Raw genomic sequence first — 22,745 nt, 5'->3', positions numbered from 1 at the left:
ATAAATAATAATATAAAAATAAACTGTTTCGTGTACTGACAACTATAAACCTACTTTTGTCCACCCTGTATATTCAAATATAAAAATTAAAAAAAAAGAAGAAGAAGAAAGAAAACCCTTGACTTTTTAAGTATACTTTGAGCGGTTGAAATTGATACTAGGAATTGGTGGTAGATATCTGGCAAAAATGATATTGAGAAAATAATATTAAAAGACAAAATGCATCCTATGTTCATAGTTATTTTTAGTCTACAAATAAAATTTTAATAGATTATCTTTCTTGGTCTTTAGAGGGCAGCCCTTTGAGAATGTTTTATTATTCCCACGTAACAAGTACATGTACAGCAAACATGTCAAAATCGTAGCCAATGGGCCGCATGCCTCATTTAACATGCTTGATGTACAGGGCTGGGTAAATGTAGGTTTACAGTTGTTCTTATGGAAAATCACACAATAATTAAAAAGTAATAATACTCTGTTTTGTCTCTCACAATTGTAAACCAATTTGTTCCTACCACTGTATATGATAATATATACTGAAGCACGACTGCTTTTATTTAATTTTTTTACCTCTTAACATAATCTCATGTATATCAGAAAATACAGCACTTAATTCCTCACATGACTTTTTAAAAATTATTAAATGATTTTTGCCTTGTCTCTCCTGCTCTCTCCTTTGCTCTTCTGTCTTTTTCTCTTTTTTTTTCCTGAGGCCTCCCTCTCTTTTAAGTCAATTGGATAAACAGAGGAGGTTTTTAAACAAAAGTCACATATATTTTTTTCATATTTCTCTACTATAATTTTAGATGTCAATTGACCATACTTTGTCATTTCCATCCTTCATATAGCTGTATGGAAGGGCTTCAAGTTAAACTAGTAATGCATATGAATGACCCTTAAAATCTGCTTTCCCAATAATTCACAACAATGCTTTCAAAACTACAGTCATTTATATTAATTTTAATTTTATAAAATGTATTTCACTAATCATAAAACATTAAGAAGGTATCTATATTTTTAGGTCATGCTTTAGTAATAGAATAGTAAAAACTGTCATAAGAATATTTTGAGATGAATATCATCTATAATAATAAAAGAGTAATATGCTAATTAGACTGTACATCCTTCCAGATGTCCTTCCTTCTGGACAAAGCCACGGCAGGTGGCAGGTGGGGGGCTGAGGCAGAGGCAGCTGCTGCAATGGAGGGGGCCAAGGCCCTTGCATGAATTTTGTGCATTGGGCCTCTAGTATATAAGCAGTATATGGCTAAATGTTGAATCCTCAGGCCACTTTTTCATGGACTGAGGATGGGCGAAATGATATCAATAGAACTCTTGTGATCTTTTTAGCTGGTAGGTTATTAAATTGGGTATGTTTATTGTCTTTCTGCTGTCAGTAAAGACAAGATTATCAGTTGGATTATTCATCTTGATTTATACATAAAATGAAGAAACTGAATTTCTTTAGATGGAGCAGGACTAGTTCTGCTCCTACATTAGGATCAAAGGGGAGCATCCACAAACATTTCATTGACTGGTAGGTACAGTGACTCATATTGAGTTTACTCTTGAGTGCATTTGGCTTCTGCACCAGACTTGTCGTTCTTTTTAATCTGAAACAGAATTAGAAGATCTTCACTAGTATTCCTGATTTATTTATTACTTTTTAAAGTTTATTTTATTGTTGACAGGATTATAGATGTCAGGATTAAATGTATTATTACCGTATTAAATAGATAAACCATGTGGTTTATAATCACTGTTCAGCTACTACAAGATGAAGCATGTTGGATAATGAATACTTTTTATATCTAGAGGGGAAAATAGATGAGTAAAGGTATCCTTTGTTTGAATTGAATATTATAAACAAGTATCATATATTTTATTTGCAGCCCAGATCTACCCTCTGGATGTATTTACTTATTTTTGTTTGTTAATCCTCACCCAAGTATATTTTTTCCATTGATTTATAAAGAGAGTGGAAGGGAGGGAGGGGAGAGAGAGATAGAGATAGAGACAACGATGTGAGAGAGAGCTATAGATTTGTTGTCTCATGCTGGTGCCCTTGATCAGGAATCGAACCCGTGACCCTTAGGTCTGAGGGCAGATGCTCTAACCGTTGAGGACCCAGTTAGGGCTATCCTCTGGATTTATATGTCTACTTCCTTGATGTTTCTATTTTGATGTCTCAGGGTATCGCAAATCCATTACATCCCAGTAAACTTGTGGTGGGCAACTCTACAGCCAACAATAATTTCCTCATTGGCCCCTCCAATATCAGAGAAAAGAGTCAACATCTATGGAGTTGCATAATCAGGAACCTCAGAATCCTCCTTGATACTCTGTCCCTCACCCACAACCTCTCCCATTTAATCACCAAGCCTATGCATTTTTTAAAAAAAATATTTATTGTTGAAAATATTACATATGTTGCCTTTTCCCTCATTGTCCTCTTCTAGCCTAGCCCACAGCTCCTGCCTTCACCCCCATTGTCTGTATCCATGTGCAGTTGAGATGAATATTCCATAGCTTTGGGGTGAAATGTTCTAAAGATGTCAATTAGTTCCATCTGATTTAGTGAGTCCTTTAGGATTGCTGTTTTTTTGTCTAGAATATGTATCCAGTGATGTCAATGAGGTATTAAAGTCCCCTACTATGATTGTATTAATGCCAATTTCTCCCTATTTTATTCACTTTCAACTGCCAGAAAAATGTTTTCCATCCCTTCACTTTCAATTTGTGTGAGTCCTTTGTTCTGAGGTGGGTCTCTTGTAGACAGCAGATATAAGGGTCATGTTTTCTTATCCATTCAGCCACCCTATGTCTTTTTATTGGAGCATTTAATCCACTTACATTTAAGGTTATTACAGATAGGTACTTGTTTGTTGCCATTTTTATTCTTTATGCCTGTGTTCCTTCTTCTTTCTCTATTTCAGACAGAACAATTTTTCTTGAAGCAAACCTAACCATGTCAACTTCTTTATGTGTAAAACATTTAATGATTTCTTTTTTATCTTAAGTTAAAGGTTCCTTAAAGGCCCTTCCTAATATGAGTATTGCCTACCTCCAGTCACAGCCTTGTTCAGGCTTATTTTTTTCTCTATTTCATATTGACCTTTCATTTCCCAAAGATGACATGGTATTCCCACCTTAAAGCCTGTGTATGTTCTCCTTAAAGTATTGAAATAACTAATTTTTATTGCTTCATATATTTGCTCAAAAGTTAATCCTTATGAGTTCCCAGTCGATAGCTTATGTTCCTATTATGTCTTGTCATAGCATTCTATATTTCCCTTTTATAAAATTAATTCCAATTTGATAAAACCTATATTAAAACATTATCTGGTTCTATGAGTAAAGTGTGAAATCAATGAATTCAGGGATTCTGTTGTTTTTCATTATCATATATCTGTCATAGAGGCTGAAATTTAATTAGCAATAAATAATTGAAAATTGTGATTAATATATTAAATATATATGTATATATATTTCTCATATCCATATATATGTGTGTACACACACATACATACACGGAGATTGAGAGAGCTTGATAGAGGAAGAGAGATAGAGAGAGGTGTATAAGCACAGTTTTCATGCAGTGGTGCTCATTTAACCATAGAAACATGAACTAACATCTGACATTCCCTTTTAGGATGTAATAAAGATTGTTTATTAATTGCTCTAGTCCAAAATGATAGGATTTAGAACATGTGTTATAATAATATAGATTTCTCAAAACTTTTTGGAGAAAACCAAACATGTACACACATGTGCACATACATACACACATATTCTATTTACAATATGAGTTACAACATATTTTTTTTACTATTTGTAAAAAAAATAGACTGACTGACACACTTTAAATTTAGAAAGTAATTGTGCTAGACATAGAAATCATTGCAATTAAAGAAAATCTACCTTGGCAGTCTGGAAAACAATGAAGTGAGAAACGAAAAGAGGGACAAATGGTTTTTCAAAACTCAATTTAAGCTATCCACAGTTTAGACAGTTACATGGGGATTAGAAATATTTTATAGATAGGATGAGAAGAGTGTTAAATTCTCTAGTTAAATTTGTTTTCCTCTTGTTCAGGGTCTAGGTTTCCCCAAACACTGGTTTTTTCCTATCCACATGTCAAATGCATGCTTTCTTTGTGCTCAGGGTTGCACTTTCCAACCTACACTTATTCATTCAATAAATATTGATTCCTTGTATGGCACCGTACTTATTATTGGGGATATATCACTATTGGGGATAGAACCACACACTCCTTTCTTTAGCTATGCTTGTAATCTAGGGAAAGGCACAGCCATTAATAATCTAATCAAACTGGTATTTGTATAATTATAATCTAAGATGAATGCTTGGATGGAAAAGGCTAGCTAGTTTATGTATCTGTCTACCTACCTGCATACCTACTTACCTGCCTATCTGTCTCCCTTATTCCCTCTCTCTCTTGGTCTATATATAGATGGATGCTGAGTTTTGAGCAATCTATACTATTATAAAACATACTTAAGGGTTATGTAACTTTTATACTTCTAGCATGTTCATACTACCTTATTACTTTAGTGATAAGCTGGCAAATCTGAAAATCTTTATTTCCTCTGTCAATGTTGGTACAATTTAATCTTTCCCCAGGATGCTACTAATGCCAAGATTATCCTCAAGATAATCTAAATGTTTTTCCAAATACATGGTTAGATATTCTATGCAATATGATAAAGTATTATCCAATATTCTAAGTTTAAACCTGAAAATAAAAAAAATAAAACCCTTTAATCATTTTCTACCATTTCCCTTTATTATTATTAGTAGTAGTAGCAGTAGTAGTATTTAATTTTTGATCTGATCATGATTCTCTTTCCTAGATGAAGTGTTAACTAACTTTTAAATTCACTGCGTGCTTCAGCGTATTAATGTGTGTGCATTGTGTGTGTTCACAGGTGGATTTATGTTTGTGCACGTGCCTGCATCTGTGAATATTTGTAAATCAGTGTCTTGGTTTTGGCGATTGATCTGGTTCTCTAGAATGCCACATTAGCTCAGAGAAACCCACCATTCCCCTCGAATGAAAGAACATGAGTGTCTCTATTCAGCCTTGTTCACTTCCTTGCAAGGACATTCCCCTTTTTGTTGAGTTAAAACTCTAACAATTTATACTTACTGCTGAATGCGTCTCCTTCACTTTCCTGTTGTGTCATGTCTCTCTGCTAGCTAATAATAATAGCAAATATAGTATCAGTATGTCCCCAGCAGTAGACATAGGAATTAGCAAATATAGAATAATTTAGAATAAAATCTAGTAACTTATTATTGTTTGCAAGGTCCTTCAGGGCCATAGTTCCCAAAGACATCCTTGCCCTCATGTCCATCCACACTCAGCCTTGCCACACTTGCCTCCTTGCTATGCTCCTACAATGCTAGGAATGCTCCTGCCCCTGGACTGTTACACTTGTTATTCCCCATCTAAAAAACCTTTCCTCTCAATAGTCACATGGCTCCCTTTACTTATTTTCATTCTTTTAAGAAATAGATATATTTTTAATTTATTTCAGAGAGGAAGGGAGAGAGAGAAAGAGATAGAAACCTCAATGATGGCCCTAGACAGTTTGGCTCAGTGGATAGAGAGTCGGCCTGTGGACCAAAGGGTCCTGGGTTCAATTCCAGTCAAGGTCACACACCTTGTTTGCGAGATCCTCCCCGGCTCAGACCCTGGTGAGGGCTCGTGCAGGAGGCAACCAATCAATGTGTCTCTCTCACATCGATGTTTCTCTCTGTCTTTCTCTCTCTCTTCCACTCTCTCTGAATATCAATGGAAAAATATCCTCAGGTGAGGATTTAAAAAGAAAGAAAGAAAGAAAGAAACATCAATGATGAGAGAGAATCATTAATTAACTTCCTCCTTCATGGCCCACACTGGGAATCGAACTGTGACCTCCTGGTTCATAGGTTGACACTCAGCCACTGTGCTACACTAGCCGGGCTCCCTTCACTTTTTTAAAGTCTCTGGTCAAGTTACCCTTCCACAGAGGCCTTTTTGTTCACTGTCTAGTCACTTTGTTTCTTTTTACTATATTTACTTTAATTTGATTATATTAGTTAATATTGTATTATATTCAGAGTGTGTATAACATGGAAAATTTTAGAATAGTGAAAAAAATATGCATTCTGAATCACTAAACTTAAGAAAAAATACTGTGAAAAATGTGGATATTCTTTGGCACCCCTCTCAAATTATTTTCCTCCCCCCCTGTGCCCACCCTCACTATCACCACCATGCATATCATTTGTCTGTCTGCCCTCAGTGCCATTCCTGGCTCTTCCCATGAAAATGACACTTCCCAGGATCCTTTTGTAAATTGACTACCTGCTTGGTATATGTAAGAAGAGAAAAACTAGAATATTCTCTTTCCCTCTGATTGTTTTAGGATGCATCTTCATCAGTTACTGAGAATGAGTCTTCCAAGATTCTAGCTCTCTCTAGAAACAGCATTCCTCAGGGATGCTACATTCCCAAAGGGAAGCTCCCTGTGAGTTCATCTCCTCCTGGGTGATCCAAATTATTTTTTTCTAGTAACACCATCTTCAACTCTTCCCTTTGTCCCTCTAACCTTGGGAATGGTAATGGTTTCCTGTATTGCTAAACTAGTGATGGCCTACCATCCTTTGGGTAGGTCCTCATTTATTCCAACATTTTATATCTAACTTTCTATCTTAATTTAGTTTTATTACATTATCTGGAAGGATATTTCCCCTCATACCTTACCTTCTCTTCATTGCCATTTATTTTCATTAGTCATTACAATGTTTTTATTTGTTCATTTCCTGACTCACCAATTAGTTTTTAAGCATCATAAAAGTCTTGACTTTGCATTTGAAAATTTTAAAATGTTTATATTTTTATTGAATTTATTGGGATGATATTGGTCAATAAAATTATATAGGTTTCAGGCATACAGTTCTAAAATATATAATATGTATATTGTATTGTGAGTTCATTACCCAAAGTCAAGTCTCCTTACATCACCATTTATCCTCCTTTACCCTCTTCTATTTCCCCTACCCCCTTGTAGGTCTATGAGTTTGTGTTTGTTTGTTCTTTTGTGTTTTTTGTTTGTTTGTTTGTTTTTGCTTAGTACCTTCACCTTATTCACCCAGTCCCCCAAAGCCCCTCTCTGACAGCTATCAATCTGTTCTCTAATATTACTCGGCCAAAAATCAAACAAACAACAAACAAAAAACCCCACAAGGAAATCTTACCTTTGTGACTGTCTGGATGTACCTGGAGAGTATTATGCTAAATGAAATAAGCCAGAGAAAGACAAATACTATATGATCTTACTTATACTGGAATCTAATGAACAAAATTACCTAACAAACAAAATAAACTCATAGATCCTTTTGAAATTTTTACTTCTTTCATCCCTGGTGCTCAGAGCATGGAATAAATATTGGCTGAATGAAGCAATAATAAATCACCTCAATTAAGTCTCTCAAAAGTCCCAACATCCCCATTTTTATAAATGAGGTCTAAGATGGTAAAATGTTAAGTAATTTGCCAAAGCTTGTAAGTGGAGAGCCAATTCCAAAGCAGACTTGCCAATTGTCCTGCTACACAGCCTCTTTTCTGCAAAAACAAAATGGGGAAGCAGTTCTGTTAGATCTTCATAAAAACTTGTATTTTTCTAATAAATTATTCCAGTATCTTTATGAACTTCTCTGTCCCCCTTGACATATATACATCATTTGGATAAAATTGGATCGATTCATATCACCTCTGGAAACCTTATAATGCATGTTTGTCTGAGCCACTGCCACAAAGGAAACAAGCATTTGTTTCCATTATGCACATGTTCAAGTTTAAGTAAACCAAACTTTATGCAGCTTATATTCTATCCAACATACACCGTTGCCTCTATATGTAGATCCTTCTCCTTCTAGATCACTTACTCAGATGTCTTCTCAGACAAAACTCTTGGATTCATCATAACTAAATACTCCTTTATTTCACTACTATTCATAAGATTCCTCTTTACTTTTATTAGTAATTACCTAGCATTCAAATAAATGTACCTAGTTAGTAGAGAGAGAAATATGTTATTTGTATGAAAGAAAACAGTGAGATTTAAAGTACCATAGAGATCTTTCAATAAGAAATCAGAAGTGCTCAGATTAAATAAAACCTATTAAGGAAAACTTGGATATGAACTCCCAAATAAATATTAAGCTCATTGAGTAAAATTCTCAATGTTTGTATTTCTAATATACTCTCTAAAATTTATTTTCCATTTGAAAACTCTTAAGTAGCATGCGAAGTACTTTCCTAAATTCTTCTCATTTAGTGTAAAAGGAATTGGTATAGAGAAGTGAAACTCAGATACAATCTATTAAAAATAAAATGTTATATGGTTAATAATATTGTAATAACTATTGGGAGTATCACTTTGTAATAATATTGTAAAGGCTTATCAGGACTATCACTTCGTAAATTACATAAATGTCTAACCACTATGCTGTAACACCTGAAACTAATATAAATTAAATATTTTTTTCTGCCAAAGGCCATTTGGATATTTATAACATCATTCAGGGGCCATACAAAAGTATCAACTTAAAAATTAAGCCTGCTGTATTTGGTCAAACATTTTATTAACTCACTGTAATGCTAGACCAAATGATTTTGCTGCCCTTATATGGCCCAAGGACCAGATGTTCCACACCCCAGCTAATGTTAGATACTTAACCATGAGCAAACTAGTTGGCCATTTTTTAAAAATATTCTCAGTTTTCTCAACTGTAAATGAGAATAAAAATGTGTATCTTATAAGTTTGTTTTAAGAATTAAGAATGATTGCCTGGCCATTGTTGCTGAGTGGTTGAGCATTGGTCCAGGAACTAAGAGTTCACCAGTTTGATTCCAGGTCAGGGCACATGCCTGGATTGCTGGCCCCAGTAGGGAGCATGCAGGAGGCAACTGATCGATGTTTCTCACTCATCCAGGTTTCTATCTCTATTCTCCTCTCTTCCTCATTCTCTAAATCAATAAAAACATACTTAAAAAAAGAAAGAAAAATGATAATGTGTGTGGTAATTCTTAGAGTCTCTGGCATATAGTACACACATGTAAAGTGATTTTTTAAGTAAAATTAGAGGTGACATGATATAATTTTATATAAGTCAGTAAGAGAGAGACCAATTACATATGATTTCACTTATATGTAGAATCTAAGGAACAACATAAATAAAATACAAACAAACTCATAAATATAGAAAACAGACTGACAGATGTCAGAGTGGAAGGGGTCTAGGGGACTGGGTGAAAAAGTAAAGGTATTAAGCAAAACAAAACAAAACAAAGAAACAAACAAAAAATAATAACACCAACAACTGAAAAACAAACAACTCATAGCCCTGGCCTATGTGGCTTAGTAGGTAGGGTGTTGACCAGTGCACCAAAAGGTTGCAGGTTCAATTCCAGGCCAGGGCACATCCCTAGGTTGTAGGCTTAATCTTCAGTAGGGGGCCTGCAGGGGGCAGCCAATCAATGTTTTGCTCTCCTATTGATGTTTTTCCGTGTCTCTCTCTCTCCCTCTCCCTTCATAGACACAGAAAGCAATATCATGATTACCAGAGGCAAAAGGGGGTGAGGGCAGGTAGAAAGAATAAAGGGGGGATAAATAGTGATGAAAGGATACTTGACTTGGGGTGGTGAACACACAATACAATATACAGATGATGTATTATAGAACTTTACACTTGAAACCTATATAATTTTATTAACCAATGTACCCTAATAAATTCAATAAATTTTTAAAACAATATTAAGGGCTATAAATAACAATATTTGTCTACAAAGGAAAATTTCTAAAACAAAAGGACATTGCCTTCAAAATCAAATATATGTGGACTCTACTCATACTCTCCAAGTTCTGTCTGTGCTACCTTTGGAAAATTACTCAGTTTCTTTGTTTCTCAATTTTCTTACCTTAAAAAAATGAATTTAACAATGCAAATCTTGCAAGGCTGATATGAGGTTTCAATGTAATAGATGCATAGTTTATGTCAAAATATCAGGCATGAAGAAGGAATATATCTTTAACATGAATATGTCTTCCTATTCTAATTTGTATTTTCAGTTTTTCCCATTTTGTTAATGTTTGCAATTAGTAGGAAGATTTAATTTTCGGACAATTTAGGAAAATGATTAAGTTTAAATTGATTAAATTATTCTCTCCCCCCCCCCCTTTTTGATAAAGTTTTTGATGCTTTGCCACCCACGCGCTATCAGGAGACCATGACTACTATCCTGATGTGGATCCAGCAGTCAGAAAGCAAACTCTCTATACCTCAGGTTACCGTCACTGAATATGAAATCATGGAGCAGAGATTTGGGGAGTTACAGGTCTGTGAATATTTGACTGTCTTAAACAATACAGTGTAGATCTCATGTAACAAGGAATCATATTGGTGTAACCTTAAAATAATATTAGAATTAAAGTACTTGTGGCAAGTAAAATAGTTTATCAGTTGGATAAATGAATATAAAATACTTAAAATGCAATACATTATGTATTTGTGCTTATAAGATAAAAATGCCATCTTTAAAGACAGTGATATGGTCTACTTATGAAGTATATTCTTTCTAATTTAGTATATATTTTAGCCACATTTGGATTATTATAAAAGCTATGGTATTATTTCCTATCTTTGCCTGCTGACTTAATATTTCCAAACAGAAAGAGGTTAAATCAATATAGTTATAAAATTAGTTTTAATTTAAATATCAGTTTTATGTAATATTGTGGTTAGTTATTTGGGTTTTAACAGCTTTATATTGGGAAATTAAATAATTATTTAGGAAATAAAAGAAAATAATTTGTGAGAGATTTTAGAATACTTTTCCTACTATCTATGAACAGCCTGGGTTGTATATCCAATCACATTTAAAATATGTGAAAACATTCTCATTAGTTATTTTTAGTAGCTGAAATAATATATCTGTATTTTGAGAATTACATTAAGAAAAAAGGTTAAAAATTTAACTTTGTATATTGAGTTATTTTTAAAGAATTAAACAATATTTCTTAAAATAGTAATTTTAAAAGTATTGTTCAAATACATTTCTAAAAACCATGTTCCAGTGTATATTGTTCTATTTAGAGTATTTCCTCTAGTCTAAAAGAAACTATTACTGTTTAATCTTCTTTTCACTTTATGTCGGTTTTATTAACACTTGGGAATGATGCCAAAGTTTACCTTGGACAATATGTGACTTCATACAACTATAAACATTTAGAAAAATAGTACAAAGGTACAGCAACTAGGGGAGTGGATTAAGTACACAAGAAATGGCACATAGATGAGTGGAAAAGTACATTTTTACTGAAAAGACAGTGAAGATGAGAATGTTATTTATAAATATTATTGAGAAAATATATTAACTAAAAAAATGAAGTTAGAACTTGGCATCAAATGTTATATCAAAACAAAATACCGCATACATTAAAAAGTTCAAAAACATTTTAATCATACATTTTGTATATATTTTTAATGTAAGTCTTTAAAAACATATGATGATGAAGCATAAAAATCAATGGAAACAATCACAAAGATTATACAAATATCAGAGACAATTTAAAAGAAAAATAAGACCAAAGAAAATATTTATCTGCATAAGGGAAAAAGAAATTAATAAGAAAATCAACAATAAGACATATAAATGACCATTAAACATATGAAAAATTATAACTCAAACTGTAAAGGATGAAGTACAAATGTACAAAATGAGATACCATTTTCCCCATACTACATTTAAAAAATCTGAAAGAGATAAAGTGGAGGTCTGTTAGCAATGAGATACATTCTCACATACTAGTGGGAATGTAAATTGAATAACTGAGGAAAACTTTTCAGTACCTCATAGTAACATAAAATAATTCATTTAACTGTACACATGAATACTATTTCTATGAAGTCTGTATCTTACGGAAATAACCGGAATGTACTCATATATAGGCAGATGATAGATCATAAACATAATTTACAGCATGGAAAACTCAGAATTAATTTTTAGAGCTAATAAAGGGAACTGGTGAAATGAACTAGAGAAGCCATTAAAATTTATGTTTTTGAAAAATAATGACATGGGAAAAGGCTCACAGTAAAATGCCCAACTTAAAATGTAGCTATATGCATGATAGATATTGTCTAAATAATCAATCAAGAGTAGCAGTTTAATAAAGTAAAATCAAATTAAATTAAAAAATTAAATTACCAGAAAACCGGCATAAGGTATTATGCAACTGTAAAAGTTACATGTTTGATATACTTGGGGGAATTTTATTAGTTCCTTTATAAAAGAGGGAATAAATGTGTGTGTGTTTATGATAAGATCAGATAGTATTTAGTTACACTTAGAAAAAACTCAAAGTTTATATAAAATCATAATTGTTGCATATAATGTATATTTTTCCAATTTTTAATCTTGAACCTTTATTACTTTATAACCAGAAAGTAACACTTAAATAAATATTGAATAGAGGAAACCTAAGGATAGGCACCCTATTTATAAGGGATTGCATAGGTTATACAAATATAAAAACAACGTTATAAATTCTCGCCAAAATTATTCTAGAATTTCACTATAATACTACAAAACAGACCAATGCCTTCTGAAAAATATGAAACTTTAGTTAACTGGCATTAATAGACGATCTATCTGGCAACATTCAGTTTTGATTTCACATATATCAATATAGTTTAGTTATATTTTTACCTAGGGAGGTTAGAAGTTGTCTTCTTAAAGGCTCAGTATAATTAAGTTAAACTCTATTAAGTGTATAATAAATGCAGTTATTAATATACAGACATAATAGAATAAAATTAGGTGTGCTAAAACTCTGGTTCAGTAAGATATAATTTTGAATATATTTGACAGTGTTCATAAAATAGGCATAGATTTTCAAAGAAAATATTACTGAATACTGTATAAATCAATCTTATGGTAAAAAGTAGAATTTAAATCATCACTAGTTATTTTATGACTGATATTACATCATCTATTTTTTAGATGTTTGAATCACCTAGCTTTCATTTTAAGTACATTTAATTTAACCGAAGGTTGTTAATGAAACTGCACAATGAAACATTATTTTTCATCAATTAGTAGACATGTACTTTCCTTTTTCAATTTGAAGGCTTTACAAAGTTCTCTGCGAGAGCAGCAAAGTGGTCTAAACTATCTGAGCACCATCGTGAAAGAGATGTCAAAGAAAGCCCCCTCTGATATTAGCCAGAAGTATCAATCAGAATTTGAGGACATCGAAGGCCGCTGGAAGAAGCTTTCCTCCCAGCTGGTCGAACATTGCCAAAAGCTAGAAGAGCACATGGCTAAACTCCGAAAAATTCAGGTAATTCAGGAGTTTACTTTTTTGCCTTGGCCTGTGTGGCTCCATTGGTTGAGCATCATTGTATGTACCAAAAGGTCACCTGTTCAATTCCCAGTCAGGGCACATGCCCAGGTTGTGGGTTCTATCCTTCACTGAAGTGTAGTATGGGAGACAACCGATTGATGTTTCTTTCTCTCTCACTTTCCCTCTCTCTCTCTTTCAAATCAATAAAAATATTTTACTTTTTATATTCATTTTTTTCTTTACTTGTTTCTCTCCTAGTGATGCGTTATAAAATTTAAAGGCAAATAACCTCAATAGTAAATTCAAAGTCAGTGATAAGATCAAAAGATTCAAATCTTTCTCAAAGAAAACAGTAATTAAGAGTTCTGCTTAGATTTTCTTTAATATTTTTTCCACAAATACTTTGTCATTTAGTGTATAAATAGAGAAGTTATCTACCATGTAATATAATTCATCAGCACATTTTACTTATATTTATATGTATAAGTTTGATCCCATCACATTTTACAAAACAGCTCCTACTGACTGCATTTATTTGAATGGTGCCACCATATTATAATTACCCAAGGTGAAAATAGTAAACCAACGATTACATTCTAGTCTAAAGTCTCTTATGTGATGAACCATTGTGAAAGATATCAATGCTGGGAAGGATCATTGAAGTATCACAGCATAATGAAAAAGCATTGCAACAAGAAGCACTTGGATTTATATCCTTGTACAGCTAACTTAGTTGTTTATTCTTATCTTTTATAAATTAAAAAGTCAGAGTTGTCCTAAAAATTCCTTAAAGTACAAAATATTTTACAAATGTACACATGTACATGTTTTGACATATAAACATGTTTGTACATGCATTTACACACAACCATAAAATCACATTTTTTTTTTGCCAGTGTCAGTGGTGAAAGAGGGTACAGATACATGTTCCTTGCTTTTATTAAGCCCACATTCCAGTGAAGGAAAATGATAAGTGTATTTGTTCCCTTTGTTGCTGTAACATATTACCATAAATTGAATGGCTTAAAACAACACAGATTTATTATTTTTCATTTCTGGAGGTCAGAAGTTCAAAACTTTAGTTTCAATGGCTAAAGTCAAAGTATAGGTAGGGATCTGATATTTCTGCAGGCTTTAGGAGAGAATCTATTTCCTTGTCATTTTTAGCTTTTGGAAACTACATTTATTCCTTGGCTCATGTCCCCACCCTCTGTCTTTAGGGCCAGCAGTGTAGCATCTTCCAGTTTTTCTAACTCTTACACTCCTGTCCCCCCTTAATAAGGACCTTTGTGATTACATTTTGCCCAGCTAGATAACCCAGAATAATCTCCCCCATCTCAAAATCTTTAACTTTATCGCAACTGCAAAGTCTTTTTAGCTCTGTAAAGAAACATATTCACAGGTTCCAAGGAATAGGGTCTGAAGATATTGGGAAGTCATTATTTAGCCAACACAGGAAGTAAATTACACTGTGTGGGAAATGTTGTGACAGTAAGGAGAAAAAAAATACAACATAAACTGGGAGATGAGATTATGAAATATTCTTGGAACATGGGTTATAGGGGCTATACATTGAAAAAGTAGAATGTAGTCAACTAATGAAGTGGGATAAAGTTCCTGACAAAATGCAGCAGTATGTTCAATTGAATGAAAGTGGTTCAGTATTGGTGAGACAAAAATATGTTTGGAGATTGACAAAAGACAGGATTGGAAAAATAGTCTGGGAGTAGATAATGAATGGTCCCAAATGCCATGCTTTGGAATATGAATTATAACAGAATGGTGAAAGGATTAAAAATAATAATAATGTGGAACTGTTATTGGTATTTTAGAGGAGAGAAAATCTGATAATATTTGTGTTTTTAAAGCATCAATATAATAAGAGGAATGAGGAGGGAAGAATACTGACACCAAAATGCAGAATAGATTAGACTGGGTGAGATTGAGACAGATACCAAGAAAGCCAATAATAAGGCCTGAACTAGGACAGTAGTGACAGGGAAGAAGTTCAAAACCAGACTTGAGAGATACCAGCAAGATGTGCTGTTGAAATTTTTTTATTTAGTCAAATGCTTTTAAAATTCATTATTATTAATCATGTTGAAGTTGTAACTTCCAGTAAAGCACATATTTTCTATCAAAATTTAATTAAGGGAGGAGAAACCAGCACATCTAGACAGCATAGTTGAATTGTATGGAAATAAAAATGTTTGGAAATTATACATTTGGAAATAGTCCAAAAAAGCAGGGGTGGGGTGGGGTGGGGAAAGCAATATGTGAAAGAATATAGAAAGGTAGTAGCTTTTAATAATTTACAAAAAGGGTCATTTTTGCCCAATTTTGACTTCAACCTGATAAGGCAAATAAGAAATTAGAAGCAAACGTTTTCTCTTTAAAGATGACAGAATCTTGGTCTGAAAGTTCCCAAGTGGAGGAACTATTTAAACTGTCAACTGCCAAAAAACAATTTGTGGAAGTTCAGGTTTAGGGAGGCTATAAATACACCATTCCATTGAGTTTATTGTTAATAGTTTATTTTATGTACTGTAAGGACACATTGTTAGTATTATCATGAGTTGTTTTGAAACTTAAAATTTCTCTAGAGGGGGATATGATTTAATGTTCTTGAGAGTTACATAAAATTTTTATTTCTAACAATTGCAGACTTCATACAATAGTGCTCATACAGTAGATCATAAAAATGCAGTCTTAGTAAAAGTATTATTTTCCTGAAGAGCTACTTAGAGACATCCTTCAAAGATGGGAATTGTTCCTGGGCTTGTGTTCAGACATATCACTGTAATGAATCAGTTGAGAGAAATCAGCACACCAATAATATCTAAAAATGGGTCTCTGATTCCAGAATCACATACAAACTCTGAAGAAATGGATGGCTGAAGTTGATGTTTTCCTGAAAGAAGAATGGCCTGCACTTGGGGATTCAGAAATTCTTAAAAAACAGCTGAAACAATGCAGGGTAAGATTTGCATATGACACTCCTCATATGGAGATGTCTACATGCAAATATTTTTTTTGTTGTTGTTGTTGTTACAGCTGTGGTTCTCAACCAGGGGTGATTTGCCCCTCCTGGAGGATATTTATCAATGTCTAGAGACATTTCATTTGTTACAACTTGGAGTGGGGTAGATGCTACTGCCATGTAGCTGGTGGAGGCCAGGGATGCTTCTAAATATCCTGCAATGCACAGAACTGCCCCCACAACAAAGAACTATCCAGTATAAAATTACAGTAGTGCCAAGATTGAGAAACGATGTTAAATCACTGAGAAACAGAAAAACATGACCTTTTACTCAACCCTAATTTTATAAGATAATTTTAATACTAGAGGCCCAGCTCATGAAATTGTGTGTAGGTAGGGTCCCTAGGCCTAACCTGTCATCAGGGCCATCTTCAGCCCACTCGCCAGTCCCCAGGCCCGCCCCGGCCACCGCCCAGCCCAGTTCCCCGAGGTTCCCTGTTCACCATCCACTGATCAGAGCCTGCAGGCCAAGAAGAGGGACCAAGAGGTCTGCCTTCTACCTGCTTGCCAGTCCCCAGTCCTGCCTCGCCGCCACCCACTCCAGTTCCCCGTGGTTCCCCGTTCGCCATGATCAGAGCCTGTGGGCCGGGGGGGGGGGGAACCAAGAAGTCTGCCTTCTGCCCTCTCTCCAGTCCCCAGTCCCGCCCTGCTGCCACCCACCCTGGTTCCCCCCATGGTTCTCCATTGGCCATTCAGAGATCGGAGTCTGTGGGCTGGTGGGAGGGCCTGAGAGGTGGTCAATGCACCTCATAGCAACTGGTCAATCGGTCGTTCTGGTCATTATGCCTTTATGTTCACCCATCTTTTGTTATATAGGATAAAATTCAGTTTAATTTAAAGGTAAATAATCATTGGAGCCATTAGTTATATCTTATTACAGATTATTAGTCATATTATATAGCTTTTTCCATATGTACTTAACTGTACTATGATATTAGACAATATAAATTTTTGTTCCATTGATCTATATGTCTTTTCATGTCAGTAACAGGCTGTTTTGGTTACTATGGCCTTATAGTATAGTTTGAGATCAGTTAGCGTGATTCATCCAACTTTGTTCTTCTTTCTCAATACTGCTGTGGCTATTTGAGATCTTTTTTGGTTCCATATAAATTTTTGGAATATTTGTTCTAGTTCTGTAAAGTAGGCCATTGGTATCTTGATAAGAACTGCATTGAATCTGTAGATTGCTTTGGGTAGTATGGACATTTCAATGATGTTAATTCTGCCTATCCATGAACACGGTATGTGCTTCCACTTATTTGTACCTTCTTGAGTTTCTTTCTTCAGTGTCTTATAATTTCCTCAATACATGTATTTTATCTCCTTGGTTAAATTAATTCCTAGGTATTTTATTTTTTACATAATTGTAAATGGGATTGTTTTCTTAGTTTCTATTTCTGATAGTTCATTACTGGTATAAAAATGCAACTGATTTCTGGATATTCATATTGTATCCTGCTACTTTACTAAATTCACTTACCAGTTCTAGTAGTTTTTTGGTGGAATTTTTAGGGTTCTCCATATACAGTATCATGTGATCTTCAAATAATGACAGTTTTTCTTCTTTCCAATTTGGATGCCTTTTATTTCTTATTGTCTGATATGGTCATGGCTAGAACTTCCAGTATTATCTATATATATATATAAAAGCCTAATATGCTAAGTGTCCAACCAAGTGGTTAACCAACTGGTTGCTATGATGTGCACTGACCACCAGGGGGCAGATGCTCCATCTGGTAGGTTAGCTTGCTGGTGGGGTCTGGCCTATCGGGACTGGGTGAGACGGTGCCTGACATGCCCTGGAGCCCTTCTGTGGTCCCTCCACGGACACTGGCCCTGATCACAGGCCAGGAGGAGGGACCCTACCCGTGCACGAATTTCATGCACTGGGCCTCTAGTGTTGAATAAGAATGGTGAAAATGGAAATCCTTGTCTTGTTCCTGATCTAAAGGGTAATGTTTTTAGTTTTAGCCCATTGAATATGATCTTGGCTGTGGGTTTATCATATATGGTCTTTAATATATTTAGGTCTGTTCCTTTTATTCCCACTTTGATGAGAGTTTTTTAAAATTATAAATGGGTGTTGGATTTTATCAAATGCTTTTTCTGCATCTGTTGATTTGATCATGTGATTTTTATTCTTCATGTTTTTATTAATTTGGGGATATTGTACCAACCTCATATCCTTGGAATAAATTCCACTGGATCATGATCATGATGTAAGATCTTTTTAATATATTGCTGGATCGGGTTTGCTAATATTTTGTTGAGGATTTTAGCATTTTGTTCATTGGGGATATTGAACTATAATTTTCTTTCTTTGTAATATCTTTATCTGGTTTTGGAATTAGGATAGTACTTGCCTCATAAGATGAGCTTGGGAGTCTTCCCTCCTCTTGGATTTTTGAAACAATATTCATTATACCATTGTCATGCAGTGAGAAGAAAATAATCTAGCTCGTTATATATTTTTCTTTGCAAATAGAAGATAAAAACGGAATTCATGTAACACATAACCTTGACATCCACCATGCTATACTGAATTGGTACAATATCCTGTGTTTGAAAACCAAAATTCTTTTAAAAAACAATAATGTGTTAAGTCCATGATTTTCAAACATTTTAAAGCAAGAAATATTAAATTTGTTTCCTTTTATATCTAATTTAAGTAGTAATACATGTAATTCCCTACTTCATTCATACCATAAGACCTGTGAACATATTTTGCAAGACATAATATATCTCAACTTTGTACATGTATTACATTTATTTCAGATTTCAAAAGATACATTTCATGGATATTGTCATGATTCCTAATTATATATTTCCTATGTATGTTTTATTTCTAATATGTTGAGGTAATTTTTGAATTATTTCCCCAGCTTTTAGTCAATGATATTCAGACAATTCAGCCCAGCCTAACTAGTGTCAATGAAGGTGGGCAGAAAATAAAGAATGAAGCGGAGCCAGAATTTGCTTCTAGACTTGACACAGAACTCAGAGATCTTAACACTCAGTGGGATCACATTTGCCAACAGGTATGTAAAGTCTCTTTTCACTGTGGATTACCCTTATTTAATTAAGATTTCTTAATGTCTCCCTTTATTGCTGCCCTGTGTAAAAGTGTAGTTTCTATGTTAATGCATTAAAGCATGGTTAATTCAAACTAGTTTTTGTCTAGCATATAAAATATTTTCATATTAGATATATTAAATACTATGTATTAACCTTATGATGAATAATGACCTTCTTGAATATAACTGTCTCATTAGGTATTATTTTGATTGAATGTTTTTTTCCAGTACATGACTTTATAATAGTAATTGGGTTAAAAAAGACACTTTATACTTGTATGCTGGGTACAAAAATAAAATGAATGAGTATTAATTGTTACTTGTGATTGTTAAGGTTGACAAGTTTGACTTCTTTTATTTCAGTAAATTATCTAAGATTGGGAAATAGTTAAGAAAAGCTCAGTGGAAAAAATATAAAATAACTCTCTACTCACATCTAAGTTCCTCATATTTATACAGCAGAGTATTTAATAGATGTTTTAAATTAAATTATAGAAAACTTAATATCATATACATAAGTCATATATATCCAATAATTCATGTTCATAAGATAACATTTTGCCTAAGGCAGTTATTACTTTTCAACACACAAACCTTTTTTTTAAAATTAATCGGAGGTTTCATTTTATGTGTTTTAAAGTCAGTTAGTATTTCATTATTCTTAAGTAACTTTTTAGAGTTGAAATCATGCCAAAAGGCAAAAATTAAATTTGAAAAAGAAGAGAATTTAGAAAAGTAAAAGTCAAGGCAAGTCACCCAACTAATACCATCACTGACAAATGCTCAACAGTTCTATTAACTCAGAGATGAGATAGCCCTGGGTCAGTGAGCTTGCAGTCTTTTCATGGAGTAAGACAGTTTGAGAAGGGATGTTGAGAAAAAAATATTACCTTGATAATAGATGATGTCATTAGTGTTTTCCTGGAAGGTCAGTATGAAAGGTATTTGTTTGTTGAATGTTTTAATGGATTAATACCAAGAACAAACCAATTTATTTAGATCAAGGGAGAAAAGAAGAGCAAAAAATGCATGCAATCAAATGTTAGAGAATTGTACTTTTTAAAGCATCTCTATATTATTAAAGTGTCCTTGATTAAGACCTCATGTCAGCAATAAAATGTACCAATAATATGTTGTTCAAGGCAAGTATTGTAAACATATCAGCCTGCTGCATAAGAAAAACTCCATAGATCCCAGCCATGCTCTCCTAGAATAAAGGCATGGGCAAAAGTAGGTTTCTAGATGTGAGTATGTGAAACAGAGTTAATAAAGCTATTGTAATAATCATAACCAGCATGTCTTTTTCCAGATGAACAACTGTAAACCTACTTTTGCCCACCTTGTATTTTATGTCTCTCTGATTCTCCCTGTACTCATGTTCTACTTTATCGCCGAGTGACCTAGATGTTGAAAGAAAGGGACCATGCAGTTCAGAAGAGAAGGAAGACAATGCTGTAAAAGGAGGAAAGCCAAGCCTGGGTGTTGGGGACCAATTTAGGGGCCCAGAAAGGGGAATGGAAACAAAATGTAAATGTATGTAGAAATGGCTAAATACAACGTGAGGGTATGGTGTTCTTTCATGGGTTAATGGTAACTCCTTATTTGTTTTTTAGATGCCAGAGTCTGAAAAAAAACACACAAATAATTAAAGACACACTTTTCCAAAAGTGTGACATCCTTAAACACACTTTTAAATCCCATGATCTGATTTTGTAGGTGTAAAATAGTTGAGATTATTTTAAATTCTAATATGTGTGTATATATATATATATATATATATATATATATATATATATATATATTCTAGCTACTTTTTGATTAAGGATAATCACTATTAAAATAACCTACAAATTAATGAACCAGACTCAAAAGAAAGAAGGGAGGGGGGAAGGGATATAAATATATTATTTAGAGAAACATTTTTACTTTTTCTTCATTACTTATTAGAATATTTATTTATTGAAACATATAATTAAACATTTTGTATCAGCTATAAGTAAGGGATAAAATAAACAGTATCTATCTTCATGGAGGGAATATCTATCTTCATGGAGGGTATAGTTTAGTAGAGAAGATGGAAAGTAAATGAATCAGCACAATATCACATAATTTTATTGTTGATCAATGCTCTGAAATAAGTAATCAGAATGCTATGAATGAGATTAATAGAAGCAGGGAACGTACCTTTTATTGGGTAGCCAGTAAAGTTCCTAAAAAGATGGAATTAAAGCTGATGCCTAGTTAGTGAGAACAGCCTGATACTTTGATGCGTGGACTAGCGAAATTCTGGATAGAGAATGAATGAAAGGGGTCAAACTCCTGAGACAGAGGAGGGATGAGCAGATTTAGGGAACTCAAGGACAACCACTTTAAGAGGAGTAGTGTGAGCCAGGAGAAAATAGGTGGGAAATAAGAATAATGAATTATCCTATAAGGGACAATGAAGATTCAGAATGTTTGTTAGGTACATTGGGAAACTATTAGATTTTAGGCATAGATGTGGTACCATCTCAAGCGATTGTTTAAAAATTTGCTGTTACCTGAAGAATAGACTGAAAGGGGAACAAGTGGAAGAATGTAGGAATTACAATTTTCTAAGGAGGAAATAACACTGGCAAGGACTAGAAGCATTACGCCAACTCTTTTACAGCCCCTTACATTCTACATCAGCAATATAATTCTTCCCTCTACTGGACCATTTTCATGACAAGAGACATATGCTGTAATATCTCCTATCATTAAAAATGATCCTCCCTTTGCCTCATGTTTCCTGCATACACCTCTCTCTATTTCTTTCCCTTTACAGAACCATTTTCTCTCCATTCCACACCTCCCATTCTCTCTTGAATGTTCCATAATCAAGCTTTTATCCTTACAACTCCACTGAAACAATTTTTGTCAGGATCACCAATGAATTTGCATCACTAAATCCAGTGTTTAATCTTTATCCAATTGACTTTTATATCATCACTTACTCTTAGTCTGCCTTCAATTTCTGTGACCCCTCTCAATACCCTTAGGTGGTTCCTTTGCCTTGACCTCTAAATTTTGAAGCATTCCAGGGTTCAGTCTTTGGCCTTCTTTTCTTCCTTGTCATTACTCCTTCACTAGATAAACTGATCAGCCTCAAGGCTTCAAATGTTATCTGAAAGTTGTTATTTCTCCAGTTTTTGTTACAATCTGGCAATTTCCCTAAGTTTCAGATCTGAA

At 33.8% G+C, this 22,745-nt stretch overlaps 1 protein-coding gene across 2 annotated transcripts in view; it reads left to right on the top strand.

Annotated features, from left to right (window-relative positions):
* The window catches only part of DMD (dystrophin), a 2,362,317-nt gene that overhangs the window by 820,890 nt on the left and 1,518,682 nt on the right, over positions 1–22,745 (top strand). For both annotated transcript variants that reach the window (XM_079764882.1, XM_079764883.1), the window contains exons 22-25: positions 10,263–10,408; positions 13,203–13,415; positions 16,282–16,395; positions 19,344–19,499. In XM_079764882.1, the coding sequence (XP_079621008.1) occupies positions 10,263–10,408; positions 13,203–13,415; positions 16,282–16,395; positions 19,344–19,499 (629 nt within the window). The remainder of the gene's footprint in view (positions 1–10,262; positions 10,409–13,202; positions 13,416–16,281; positions 16,396–19,343; positions 19,500–22,745) is intronic.

This window comes from Cnephaeus nilssonii (assembly GCF_951640355.1).
Source record: "Cnephaeus nilssonii genome assembly, chromosome: X".
Lineage (NCBI taxonomy): Eukaryota > Metazoa > Chordata > Mammalia > Chiroptera > Vespertilionidae > Cnephaeus > Cnephaeus nilssonii.
This window is presented reverse-complemented; position numbering and strand designations above follow the sequence as displayed.